We start from the raw sequence: 12241 nt of genomic DNA, 5'->3' as shown, positions 1-12241 counted from the left end.
ATTCAGTTGTGGAGCGGAACGTTGAGTTATTGTTCAAACCGGTGGGGCTTTTATCTGTTACACACTGAACGGCAACGTCACATCTTTGGTTGCATTAATCTCCAATATGGCGGAGGAAACTGTTTTGAATGAAGGCGCGTCCTTTATGGATCCTTTTAAAGGACTTTTGTTGACATATTTTATGCCGGAATCATGTTACGACGAGTTCTTTCTCAATTTTAACTTTTTGTACGGTAAGTCGCTCGTTTAAGTTGAACGCCGGTAGCTCAGTGACCGAAAAGACCGAGACGATGTATTGCTCAATGCGTCATAAGGTCATAAAGCAGCTGCATTGATGCTATGCAGATTCATCGCTAGCTTACCGGGGGAAACGGGAGACTGTTTGACGTTTATGGCTGTGTGGTTTACGTGCACTGGAAACGTCAGTCTCAGATGTCTGACATTCTGGGTGGAGTTGGAATGGGGAAAAAGAGAGCGCTCTGAAACTGGTTGCTACAGGTAACAATTTTTGTTTCCCAGAACGTTCTGGGAACGTTCGTTTTTGGCTGCGGGAACGTTCCCCGAAGGTTAGTTTTTGGTTCCTATGGAAAGTTTTCCTGGCGTTTAGGGAACGTTAGTTTTTGGTTACATTGACCGTTCTCAGAACGTTCCCAGAACGTTCCCCTACCGTTATAACCTTTAGAGAACGTTCCCTTAACGTCCCCCTACCGTTGCAATCTTTAGAGAACGCTCCCATAACGTTAGGTTTTGGTCTGGTTCGAACTAATCTTTAGGGAACCAGAAACTAACGTTTCCTAAACGTTCTGTGTTAGTGGGGACAGTTTTTACAATCATGCAACTGCCTCTTGAGAAAGAGGCAGTTGCAAACAGTGAAAAAAAAAGAGAACACTGCAATGTTCGTGGCCACAAAGCAACACATAGCCTATCAAACATAACGTGGAAAGTAAAAAAATATTCCAGCAAAAGCAAACTAAATCTGCAATAAACCATCAAAAGAACCCCCTTTTGCCGTCCTTTTGTAGGCCAGCAGCGGCCTCAGACTGTCAGTAGAAGAGATCAGCTGGTACTCCCTCTGTCAGCTGGGGCTGGGCAAGATATCGATATTGTATCGATATCGACATATGAGGCTAGATATCGTCTTAGAGTTAGGATATCGTAGTGTTGTCTTTTCCTGGTTTTAAAGGCTGCATTACAGTAGAGTGATGTCATTTTCTGAACACACCAGACTGATCTAGTTGTTCTATTATTTGCCTTTACCCACATAGTTATTATATCAACATAACTGATTATTATTGATCAAAAATCTCAAGATGAGTTCTTTTATGGTGAATGGCTTGATCCGACCAAGTAGGTCATGAATCAAATCGAAGCGTTGACGTCAATGCTGCTGCCAGTTCTGCCGTTGTTTACCTTTTTTCTTCTTCTTCTAGTCCGTAGAAAGAGCAACGTGGGTAGCCTTTCCTCATTAGCGAACACACACGCTGTAGTTTATTTATACCCCCGTCTTGCTGCCACAAATACTCCCTAGGGCTCCGAATGTGGGATTTTTTTTTTGCTGCTGAAAATAGTCCCCAACAAATGCACTCTTTCCTCTTGTTTGCGTAACGTTTTCTAAAAACCACAGTGCTTGGGTGTACGGCGTGCGTCTGTCTGTATACTTGGATGGGATCTATGACAGCCAGCTAATGTTTTCTTTTCCTCTTTTATTCCAGTACCATGTCTGAAGATTGTGCTGAGCAAAGGCCTGGGGATCGGCATCATCCTGGGATCAGTGATGGGTAAAACGCCTCCCCTCTGCTTCGCTCTATAACCGTCTTTTAGTTTTAGTCTAAATTGTTATTTTCATCATGTGTTATGCTAATCATCAGCATCTTTAAAGTTGTAATTATGTTGTACTGTTTTTTTTTTTAACATTTCTCAAAGTAGGATATTAAAAAATGTACCATTTTGTAGGGGTGTGACGAGACACTTACTCCACGAGACGAGACACATCACGAGATTGGGTTCACGAGAACGAGACGAGATTTTTAAAAAAAATTTAAAGAAATCCTCAATGATGAAATATATGAATGGAAAATAGTTTATTTATTCAACTGACCTTGGCTTCTTTGTAGAGGTTTGGGACTACAGTGCGAGTTAAATGCGCGCGTGATGGGATGACGTACCTTGTTTCCAGTGTGTGGAGGAGTCGCCGAAATCCGACATTTTCCACCACAGAAAATGGCCTCATATCAGCTGCAATGAAAACACCTATGTCCCTCGTTATTGCCGTGGCTCTTGCACTTACCGGTGGCAGAGATGCAAAGGCTTTTAGAGTTGTTTGCCCTTTTAATGTTTTCGTCGCGGGTGCAGTAGTTAGTAGAGAGCTGTGGTGGTGCTGTAAGTGTTTTTGCATAGTGCTCGTGTTAGCCGCGGTATACGGCATTTTTTTCTTACAATGTTTACATATTGCGTTCGTCTTGTCTGTCACTCTTTCGCCGTTTATTATTTCCGCAGGAAAACCAAAATGTTGCCACACAAATGATTTAAAAGTGGCAGGGGGATCTTCAATAGTAATTTCACGCTCCATCACGCTGACATAACATCGCCTCACGAGACAACTTTTCACCTCGACGAGAAATCTCGTCACGTTTTAATCTCGCGAGATCTCGTAAAACGAGATCTCGTCACACCCTTACCATTTTGACATCAATACTCCGGTATCGTATTGGCAATTAACAGTTCTACTAATCAGCCAGAAAGTCCAACGCTGTTTTTTTTTTTTTTTTTGAAAATGGATGTGTGTACAAAAAAGTCTAAAAATACTTGACTAGTAATAACTAATGAATGTTTTTGACAGCCAAAGTCTGCCTGAAAAAAAGGTGTATTGAATATTTTGACGTACGTGCTGCGTTTCCATTGAATCTCGTCCCTCCTTGTTCACAGTGAAGTTGCCTCAGATCATTAAGCTGATGGGAGCAAAGAGCGCTGAGGGGCTGAGCTTCCAGACGGTGCTGCTGGAGCTGCTGGCCATCACGGGGACAATGGCCTACAGCATCGCCAACAAGTTCCCTTTCAGGTCGGGCCACATTCCAATCAGCTCTGTGAAGTAGAGACATGCACGGGGAACTTCTACTTCTACATGTCTACTATTGGGATCACTGTATAAGCCTGCATTCACATTGCCTGCGTAGGCCATCAGTCGGTACAGCAAAAAAAAACGCAGGTCTTTCCTTTCATTTTGAATGGGGGTAGTGCGGCGTCCCGCTGTGGTGGCCAAGCACGTTACCGGCGATCAGACTAGTTTGTTTTGGTGTGTGAGAGTCCCGTCCAGTAACAGAAAACATCACAAACAAACGTTATTCTTAATTGTCACATGCACACAGTACAACGTAGTGAAATCTTATTTCTGCAGTCTAACTCACCCTAGTATTAGGAGCAGTACATAGCGATGTATACACAGTATCCAGAGAAGCCTGGGATTGGACCGCCAACCTCGTCTTTATGGCTCCGAGTCTGATTGGTTGAAGGACTATCCAATTGCGTAGAGAGTCATTTGAACTATGCCCATTGATCACGCCTCTTGTGCAGTAGAAAAATACAGAGCAGACTCCCCAGACTAATTTTCAATTTTAAAAGATTGAGCTTGGTCTGGGGATAGCCAGACTAAAATTGGGGGGGGAGGGATAAAGAACACATCAGGACGTCACAAAAATGGGCCATCCCCGTGACGCTCCCACCGCCGCGCAACCCTGCGGCAAATCGCCGGATCCCCTTCTGCTGGTCTGAACACAGCCTAACCACTGTATTTTGATTTAGGTGAAGCTTTCCGCCTTTTTTGTGCCATATGTCGTGTAACAAATGCAGTAACATGTGGTGAATGTTTCCTCAGCGCGTGGGGCGAGGCTCTGTTCCTCATGCTGCAGACAGTCGCCATTGGCTTCCTCATTCAGCACTACGGAGGCAGAACCAGCAGAGGTACGACTGCACGCACACACACATTTAGAGCTTCAACAGCAATGCTGATATCAATAGTTGTTGCTGGTTCAGTTCCAGCCGGGGATCCTTGTTGCATGTCATACTATATCTCTCTCTCTCTCCCCCTGTTTCCTGCCCCCCTTTTCACTGTCAACTGTCCAATTAAGGCAATAATGCAGAAAATAATTTAAAAACTTTTTAAGCTTAGCGACACATTTGCTACCAATACTCACTGACTGAACGTGGTGAACCCCCTAACTTCCATGTTCCAGAGTGTGGGTACATTTCATTAAAAGTCAATGGAGCAACTGTGAAGTGAAATATTTGTGGAGAGTACTCATGACTAGGCAGAGAAGGACAAGTCCCCTGCATCGTGTTAGAGTACAAACTTGGGAATTACAAGTGCTGCTCCCCAGCCTAGCACCGGTGTATGGCACCATATTCTGGGACTAATGCTAACATCAGGCCCAGAAATCAGGCCCCATCCGAGCCTGAACCACAGCAGCAGTTTTGGGCCCGGGCCCGATTGAAAACCCAAATTTCCAGTGTAAGTGTTATGACAACCTCTGCCGGTGTGCTTTTTTTAAAAAAAAATGTTTAAATTCATGAGTGTAAGTTGAAAAGATATCCAGAAGATGGCGGTCACACACAGCAGTACACAGCTCATTCAATATTCTTGACAAACCGGAAACTTGCGCAAACCTGACTCGATTCAAGCCCGGGGGATTTTTGAGAAATCACAGGCCCAGTTAGGTTAGGCCGGACAAAGATAGCTCTATCCGAGTCCTAGTAGCAGTGCAGCAAACATTTTGCCTTCAGGCAACATACAGTACACCGTGCAGCTGCTAAATGAAAAGTATGTTGTTTTTGCGTTTAGCTTCTGTGAGTTATTCAGCTGGAGCACAGACCCATTGAAACCAAACCCCAGATAAACTCAAAGCCAGTTTCAGTGTAAATGCCTCCTTTGTCAGCCCGTGTGTGTGTGTGTGTGTGTGTGCCGTGCCAGGTGTGCTGTTTCTGGTGGTGTTCATCGGCCTGCTGGTCCTCGTGCTGTCTCCGGTCACTCCCATGCCAGTGGTCACCTACCTGCAGGCCTCCAACATGCCAGCCATCATCATCGGCAGGGTAGGCCAAGACAACACCCGTCCAATACGTTTAGGGTCATAACATTAAAACAGGTTCTAGATTTCATATTCGATGGCAGTGAAAAGTGTTTTTTTATGATGCTGTTAAATAGGGCTGGGTACCGAACTCAATACTTTTTAGGCACTGACTGAATTGCTCTAAAGTATCAAAAATCGGAAAATGCCTCGTCATTCCATACCCAATTCCAAAACCTAAGGAGTAAATCTCATCAGAGTCAGTGAGCCAATAAACAAGCAGCATGCTCCTACCAAGATCTAATCATGTTTGTGATTGGCTGTCTAATGTTACACAATAGCCAGCCTACTATTAAACCAATGTGTGTAACTGTTTTTCATTCTGTGTTTATACTGTAACTATTTAGACTTTTTTTTTTGTTGAGAATAAATTAGTTATATTCATGACGTTCTCATTAGTTTTAACAGTAATCCAGTGATTGCTGCATGTTACCATGGTTACAGTACAAACAGGGACTAATGCAGAATGACTTTACATTTTTCTAATGTAATCTATAAATGTAAAGAAATGTGTATACTAAAAGAAAGTTGTGTGTTGTGTGTGTTGTGTGTGTGGTTGATGTGTGTGTCAGCTGATCCAGGCAGCCGCCAACCTCCGGAACGGGCACACGGGCCAGCTGTCGGCTGTCTCCGTCTTCCTGCTGTTCGCCGGGTCCCTCGCCCGCATCTTCACCTCAGTACAGGTGGGTGTGTGACTGTGTGTGTCTGTGTGACTTGTGTCTGTATGACTGTGTGACTGTTTGCTGTGTCTGACTGTGTGTGACTATGTGTGCCTGTTAGGGCTGTAGCGATACACTAATCTCACGATACGATACACAATATTCAACTCACGATACTATATATATCACAATATTCAGCCAACGATACGATTCAATACGATTCCATATATTTCGATACACTTTCAATTTTCTGAAAGATTTAAAGGGGGCCGAGTGATTTTGGTGACATCTTGTGAGTGTTCCATTTACTTGGATTTAATTAATTGAACTGAAAACATCAATTACACAATATATGTCTCTGACTGGACAGAGAGTCTACAGCAGGGATCATCAACTACATTTTTTTCAGAATTTTTCTAAGCACTCTGGCGGCCGGACTTTCAAATAAAGAAAATAAAATGAATTTATACCTAATACGCCTATTCTTGTTCAAAATTTTCACTTTCTTACTGAATTAATGCTACTATTTTTTAACATGTATTAGTGTGAGCAAACTCCTAAAAACATGGAAACTCCATAATGATAACTGGCTCTTTAACTAGAAAATGATCTCAGACTAGGAGGCAGTTCACTGAGGAGTGATGGTTAAAGTCTGTTCTGATTATGGAAACATTATTGTAGTATGCAGCATCCTGATTGGTGGAAAATGCTTGCAAGAGGCTGTTGTCAGGTAAACATGTCACTGTCAAAAACGCTGAAGGGAAAAGTTGAAGTGGAAAAGCCAAAAGCCCAGCTTTAATGATGAATGGACTGATAAGCAGGCTATGCACTCGTCATGTATGCCTCATTTGCAATGAAACGATGTTGTTGCAAAATAATACAACCATCATCATCATCACTCGAACATAATGATCGCGTCATTCACGTGCATATTAAGTAGCTCCAGATTGTCCGCTCTAGCGGAGAGTTTGGTTTGTTCAGCCAGCAGTGAGGTTTACAAGAATTTGTCAAAATTTCCAGATTCCCGGCAACCTAAGATAAACAGTTAGACTACAAACCGACAGCTTTTGTTTTAGCTTGTTTGTAAAAATTCGCTATTTGCAGAGTAGAGCTGGATTGAAATATCGCTTTCTACATGTTTATGCCGGTCTACACAGGTGAGTGCATTGATAAATATTGACTTTCTACTCACAAAGGTTTAATTGTAGCCTATTTACAGAAAAGAGACCAGCGTGAGTTCATCTGCCCCAGTGGCCGTTGGTAACTCTGTATCGTTCCCAGTCAGGTGCTGCGTGTTTTAACCTTTAACACACACACACATCTCGGCTCATGCTGTGTGTGTGTGTTTTAACACACACACATCTCGGCTCATGCTGTGTGTGTGTGTTTTAACACACACACATCTCGGCTCAGCCGTGTGTGTGGAGCTCGGGCATTGCTGTAGGCTACAGAATCCCAGCATGTGAATAGAGATGTAAATACAGGGGGCTGGGTTTTTGCTCTAAATGCTTGAAATGATAAATAACCAAATGCATTTTTTCCTCTTTACATTTTGTGAATTCATGATTATTCTGGGGGCCAGACTAAAAGCTTTGGCGGCGGGCCACCAGTTGACGTTGGCTGCTCTACAGCGACACTAGCGGCTGGCTGACCAAATCGCTCTTCCTGCAACGTGAACGGGGGTAAACACGGGGGATTTGAATGGGACTTATGTATCGATACTCGCGGCATAAAAATCAATACTTTCTTGGGGGAAAAAATATCGATTTATATCGCAGAATCGATAAAATTGCTCAGCCTTAGTGCCTGTATGACTGTTTACTGTGTGTGACTGTTTACTGTGTGTGACTGTTTACTGTGTGTGACTGTTTACTGTGTGTGACTGTGTGACTGTTTGCTGTGTGTGACTGTTTACTGTGTGTGACTGTGTGACTGTTTGCTGTGTGTGCATGTGTGTCTGTTACTATGTAACTTTTTTCTGTGTGAAACTGTGTGTGTGTCTGTTTGTGACTGTGTGTCCGTCTGTAATATGAACATATGAACATGTTCACCGTTATTTTGTTAGGGCTGGGTTAAAATAATCAATCCTCCAATTAAAATGTTTGTTTGGATCTGATCCAAATATGTTTTCTAATATGTTTATTATGTTAATATAATGTCAGTCCTGTTAAGTTTAAAAGTACTGTAATAAACTAGGGATGTCCTGAACGGATCGGGAAGTATCAGATCAGGGCCGATAACTGATCAGGGATCAGCAGTCCCCTCCATCACCTTACCCTTATCATTTACATCAGTAAATTCTGCACAACCTGCAGTAGAAGTTGACTTTATATGCTAGTTTTACAAAAAATCTAGCTTCACTAAGTTATTAAGCTGAAGACATCTTTTAGTTATTTTGTTTATGTAAACAAGAAAAAGTTGTGCGGCTCTATGATATAAGCAAATACAAGTATCGGATCAGGACTTGGTATCAGCAGATATTTCATATTTGAAAAATCGGATCGAAGGCCAATAAAGCTGTTCGGGACATCCCTAAAACCAACTTTCAGGGGTCAGTTCTCAATGTAAACATTGGTCTTCATAAAAAATATTTGAGGGTTGCTTCTCGCTTGTACAATTTACAGCACAAGTTCTCTGAGAATCTTTTTTTTTATTTATTTTTTTTATATGCAAGCAAAATTGGTATTGTAACTCTGATTTCCCTAACCAAATTGATATATTAAATGGGAATTGGAATTGATTCGGGGGGTGGGGGGAACCATTGGCGCTACCCAGCCCTAGTCCACGTGTCACGGCGAGTGCGTTGTTTTGAGCCCCGTTGTCTCCTCCCAGGAAACCGGAGACACGCTGATGGCCGTCACCTACGTCATCTCCTCCGCCTGCAACGGCATCATCGCCCTGCAGGTCCTCTACTACTGGAACAGCTCCCCGGAGCACAAGAAGAAGAAAAAGAAGAGCGAGTAGGCTAAAGGACAGTTGCTAAACTTTCAATCAATAGCACTTTTTTTTATTTCCGTGTCCCACTTTTTTCCCCCACATTCTCAAAGAAGTGTCTTTAAAACTTGAACTAATTGACGACATGAAACGCATGTACAGTAATACAGAGCCCGGGCTGGGAAGTGCGGGACACTGAACCTGCTCGACTGCGATGTGACGATGTGAACGTACTGTAACGTGACGAGCGGACCTTCCATGCGGGCCCGCCAGCTTTATGATTGACAGCCAGCTGCTCTTATTGGTGGCGTTCAGCTGTGAGCAGGGCTGCTGGGTCCAGACCCCCCGCTGTGAAGAACGCTGTAATTACATTCCTCCCCATCCTCATTACTGTCAGGCTGGGTTCACACTAGGGCTGCACCATATCAGGAAAATATGCCATGCGCGATAACGTTGTTGAGCATCACGGTAACCATATCACTTGCGATAAATAAACCGATATTAAAGTGTGCTCGGTTCCGCGTTTCTGCTGCTTTCGGTATTCCGCTACAATACAACAAAGTGCTTGTTGAATTTAAAACAAATGAAAGGAAATAATTTCCAACATTCTTTTATTGAGCAAACTGAACATTGAAAAGAATATACTGTAAAAGGTTACATTTTAAAAGTGCAGTTTTCTGCTAACTAACACAAAATGTCTCTGAGGGTATATCGCAGCCGGCGCAGCGCAAACACGGTCTATATTGTGCGGCCCTAGTTCACACTGCTGTGTTTAAATGACTGGGAACAGTTTGTGTACTTGTCTGTTGATTGGTCCCATCCAGGGCCTCTGATTTAGCATTCTAATCATGTAGATTATTTTTGTGGAAATGATTTGAAATGTAAAGAATGTAAAGAATGATATGTTGTTTTGTCATTCCCACATAAACAGAATCCCACACTGGCCCCTGTCATTGGAAGGTCTCTTCTATGGTCTGTATCAGAGGTGGCATTAGAGAGAGGAAAGGTCCCTCTGCATGTACGGTAGTGAACAGTATCATTTTTTGCCCCACTTTGAAATGAGCCATGAATATGAAAGATAATTTTGCGAGTCAAGAAAGTCTCCGTTTGTTGTAGGTCTGACATAGTACTACTCAGCGGTGGAACAATTCTTTGCTTAATTTAAAGTACTGATACCACATTGTAAAAATACTCTGTTAGAATTAAAAGTCCTGCATTGAAAATGTCACTTAAAGGAATAAAAGTTAAAGTACTAAATGCAGAAAAATCCATTTTAGGAACAGGAAATGATCCAAACGGACAATCGATGCTTCAGCGAGACGTCCCTTAGGCCACTTCACTGAGTGTGTAGTCTTTCTAACTTTTTATACTTCTACAGTTTTATTACAAACTGTGACTGCCTTGAGTTGGAAACGTAAGTGTAACCCATGGCTCAATTCAAACGGGGTCAAAACATTATTTGTCACTACTCGGGCTGGGACGGTATGCTTTAGTCCCGATTCCATTTGTATCGCGATTTTCATTCATTCTGATTCGATAGTATAGAGTGTTGCGATTTTCTTTTCCGTTAACAAAAAACTACAGTTGAATAATACACTTCTAGAGACAATATGCCATGAGACATTTCTAAAAACTGATTGTTTTCTAAGAAGAATGCACATCACATGTCAGTCAGTCAGTCAGTCAGTCTGACATTTATTTCATGTGTAAAGAAGAACATAACGTGGATTTTCTGCGTTCGCTCTGTTTTTCCAAAATAAGGTCCTATGGTGGTAGGGGAGGGACTTTGCCTCTCTACACTTTTTGTACATCATTTGTACACTAATGATGCAAAATGTCCACTTATTTGGGACACCTATGGGATTACCCAGAGAGAGTTTAGAAATCACCTTTCACACGGAATTCCCTATGAAGTCAATCCTGGCGAGTGAGCCCGTGAAGGATTTGTGGGGGGTTAAGGGATCCTCACTCAAGAAAATGTTAGGTTCTAACCCGACAACATTGTGTCCTGAGAGTTGTAACATGTTAGAGCGTTCACTCCCTCCTCTGCTGCCGCCCAACCGGTTTGTGCCGAAACTGCTTTTGTGTGGTGCAGCACGCCCTTTATGTCAATCAGCCAAGCAGGGTTTTTCCATTCCATACCATTATAAGGCACAGCACCCAAGCCTTTTTTTGGGCACCGCCTAAATGACTTTTCTCAGATCTGGTGATTGTAGTCAGTCCCCAGTGCACTTTTTGACATTATTTATCCAGGTAAGTCAATTAAAAACAATTTCTCATTTGCAATGATGACATGTCACATTCATATAGTTGCACATTCATACATGGAAGCTGCCCAGTACAACCACACTCCACTGGAGCAGTTGGTGTTAAGGGCCTTGCTCAAGGGTATCTCAGTGGTGGTAATGAGGGATGGAGGGGCCAAGCACTGCTCTTTCACTTTCCCCACCCAGGTGCCGGTCTGGGGATTGAACCAGCAACCTCCTGCTCCCAAGCTCACTTCTTTAACCTTTAGGCCACCATTTATCATCTTTGCCAATGTTTTAACCCAAGATATGGTAATAATAATGGTCCAAAATGATGTGAAAGTTTTTTTTGTTGATAAACATAACATTTTCTTGAGTGAGGATCCCTTAACCACCACTTAACTGCTCTTACTTTTCACCGCTGTTGTTCTTCCTCCAAAGTATTTTCTGTATTTGAAACTTCTACGTCCTTGATTTTCAACCGCAGAGTAACGCCACACAATCTGCTTCCTGTTTACGCCGCACGTGCCCAGCGTATGAGAATGGTCATGTGATATGGGTTGTCAGACATGTTAATATGGACAGAGATTAGTTCTGCTACTGTGGACAGAGATCATTTTTGATTCAAAACTCGGAAAGGTAGTAGAAATGGAAAAGGTAGTACTGTGGCTGTAGGTGTGGTGTTGAGAGAATAGGTGGAGGGACAGTAGGACGGGGGGGGGTTGAGGGAGGGGTTGAACAGGGGCCCCCAGCGTCAAAGCCACCGAAGAAAAGATCCAACGTGGTCAACACTGGCCATCGGACCGTATTCTCCACGGTGGGTCGGCCGACGTATTCACACGCCACTCACTGAACTGCCTGCTGCCATGGCTGCCAGGGCCCCTTACCTGCTGCTAGTCACTCAGTCACTGGGCTTTTGGCAGCGGTGGAATGTAACAAAGTACATTTACTCAAGTACTGTACTTAAGTACAAATGTTGAGGTACTTGTGCTGTCACTTTGGACTTTTTATACCGTCCAAATCAAACCAAGACCTCCATCTTTTCCTTTTCTTCTCCAAACGCTGGGAGTAACCAAACAGAACCATAATAAAGCTGAATCATGCTTTAGTTGCTGTGAGTGGATGTTGCATTGCAATACACATTACTGAATATCTGCACATCAGTGGGGGAATGCAACTAAGTACATTTACTCCAGTACTTAAGTACAAATGTTGAGGTACTTGTGCTTCACTTGAGTCTTTTCTTTTCATGCCACTTTCTCCTTCTACTCCGCTAGATTCCAGA

The 12241-nt window shown here is 42.9% G+C and overlaps 1 protein-coding gene across 1 annotated transcript; it reads left to right on the top strand.

Annotated features, from left to right (window-relative positions):
- mpdu1b (mannose-P-dolichol utilization defect 1b) lies at positions 1 to 8809 on the top strand. The gene is made up of 7 exons (XM_028564150.1): positions 1 to 233; positions 1713 to 1778; positions 2926 to 3058; positions 3872 to 3957; positions 4964 to 5082; positions 5690 to 5800; positions 8609 to 8809. Exons 1-7 carry the CDS (start codon positions 107 to 109, stop codon positions 8738 to 8740), a joined length of 774 nt encoding a protein of 257 aa, XP_028419951.1. The 5' UTR covers positions 1 to 106; the 3' UTR covers positions 8741 to 8809.
- The last annotated feature ends 3432 nt before the right edge of the window (positions 8810 to 12241 follow it).

The sequence above is a fragment of the Perca flavescens genome, chromosome 19 (genome assembly GCF_004354835.1).
Source record: "Perca flavescens isolate YP-PL-M2 chromosome 19, PFLA_1.0, whole genome shotgun sequence".
NCBI classification, from domain to species: domain Eukaryota; kingdom Metazoa; phylum Chordata; class Actinopteri; order Perciformes; family Percidae; genus Perca; species Perca flavescens.
This window is presented reverse-complemented; position numbering and strand designations above follow the sequence as displayed.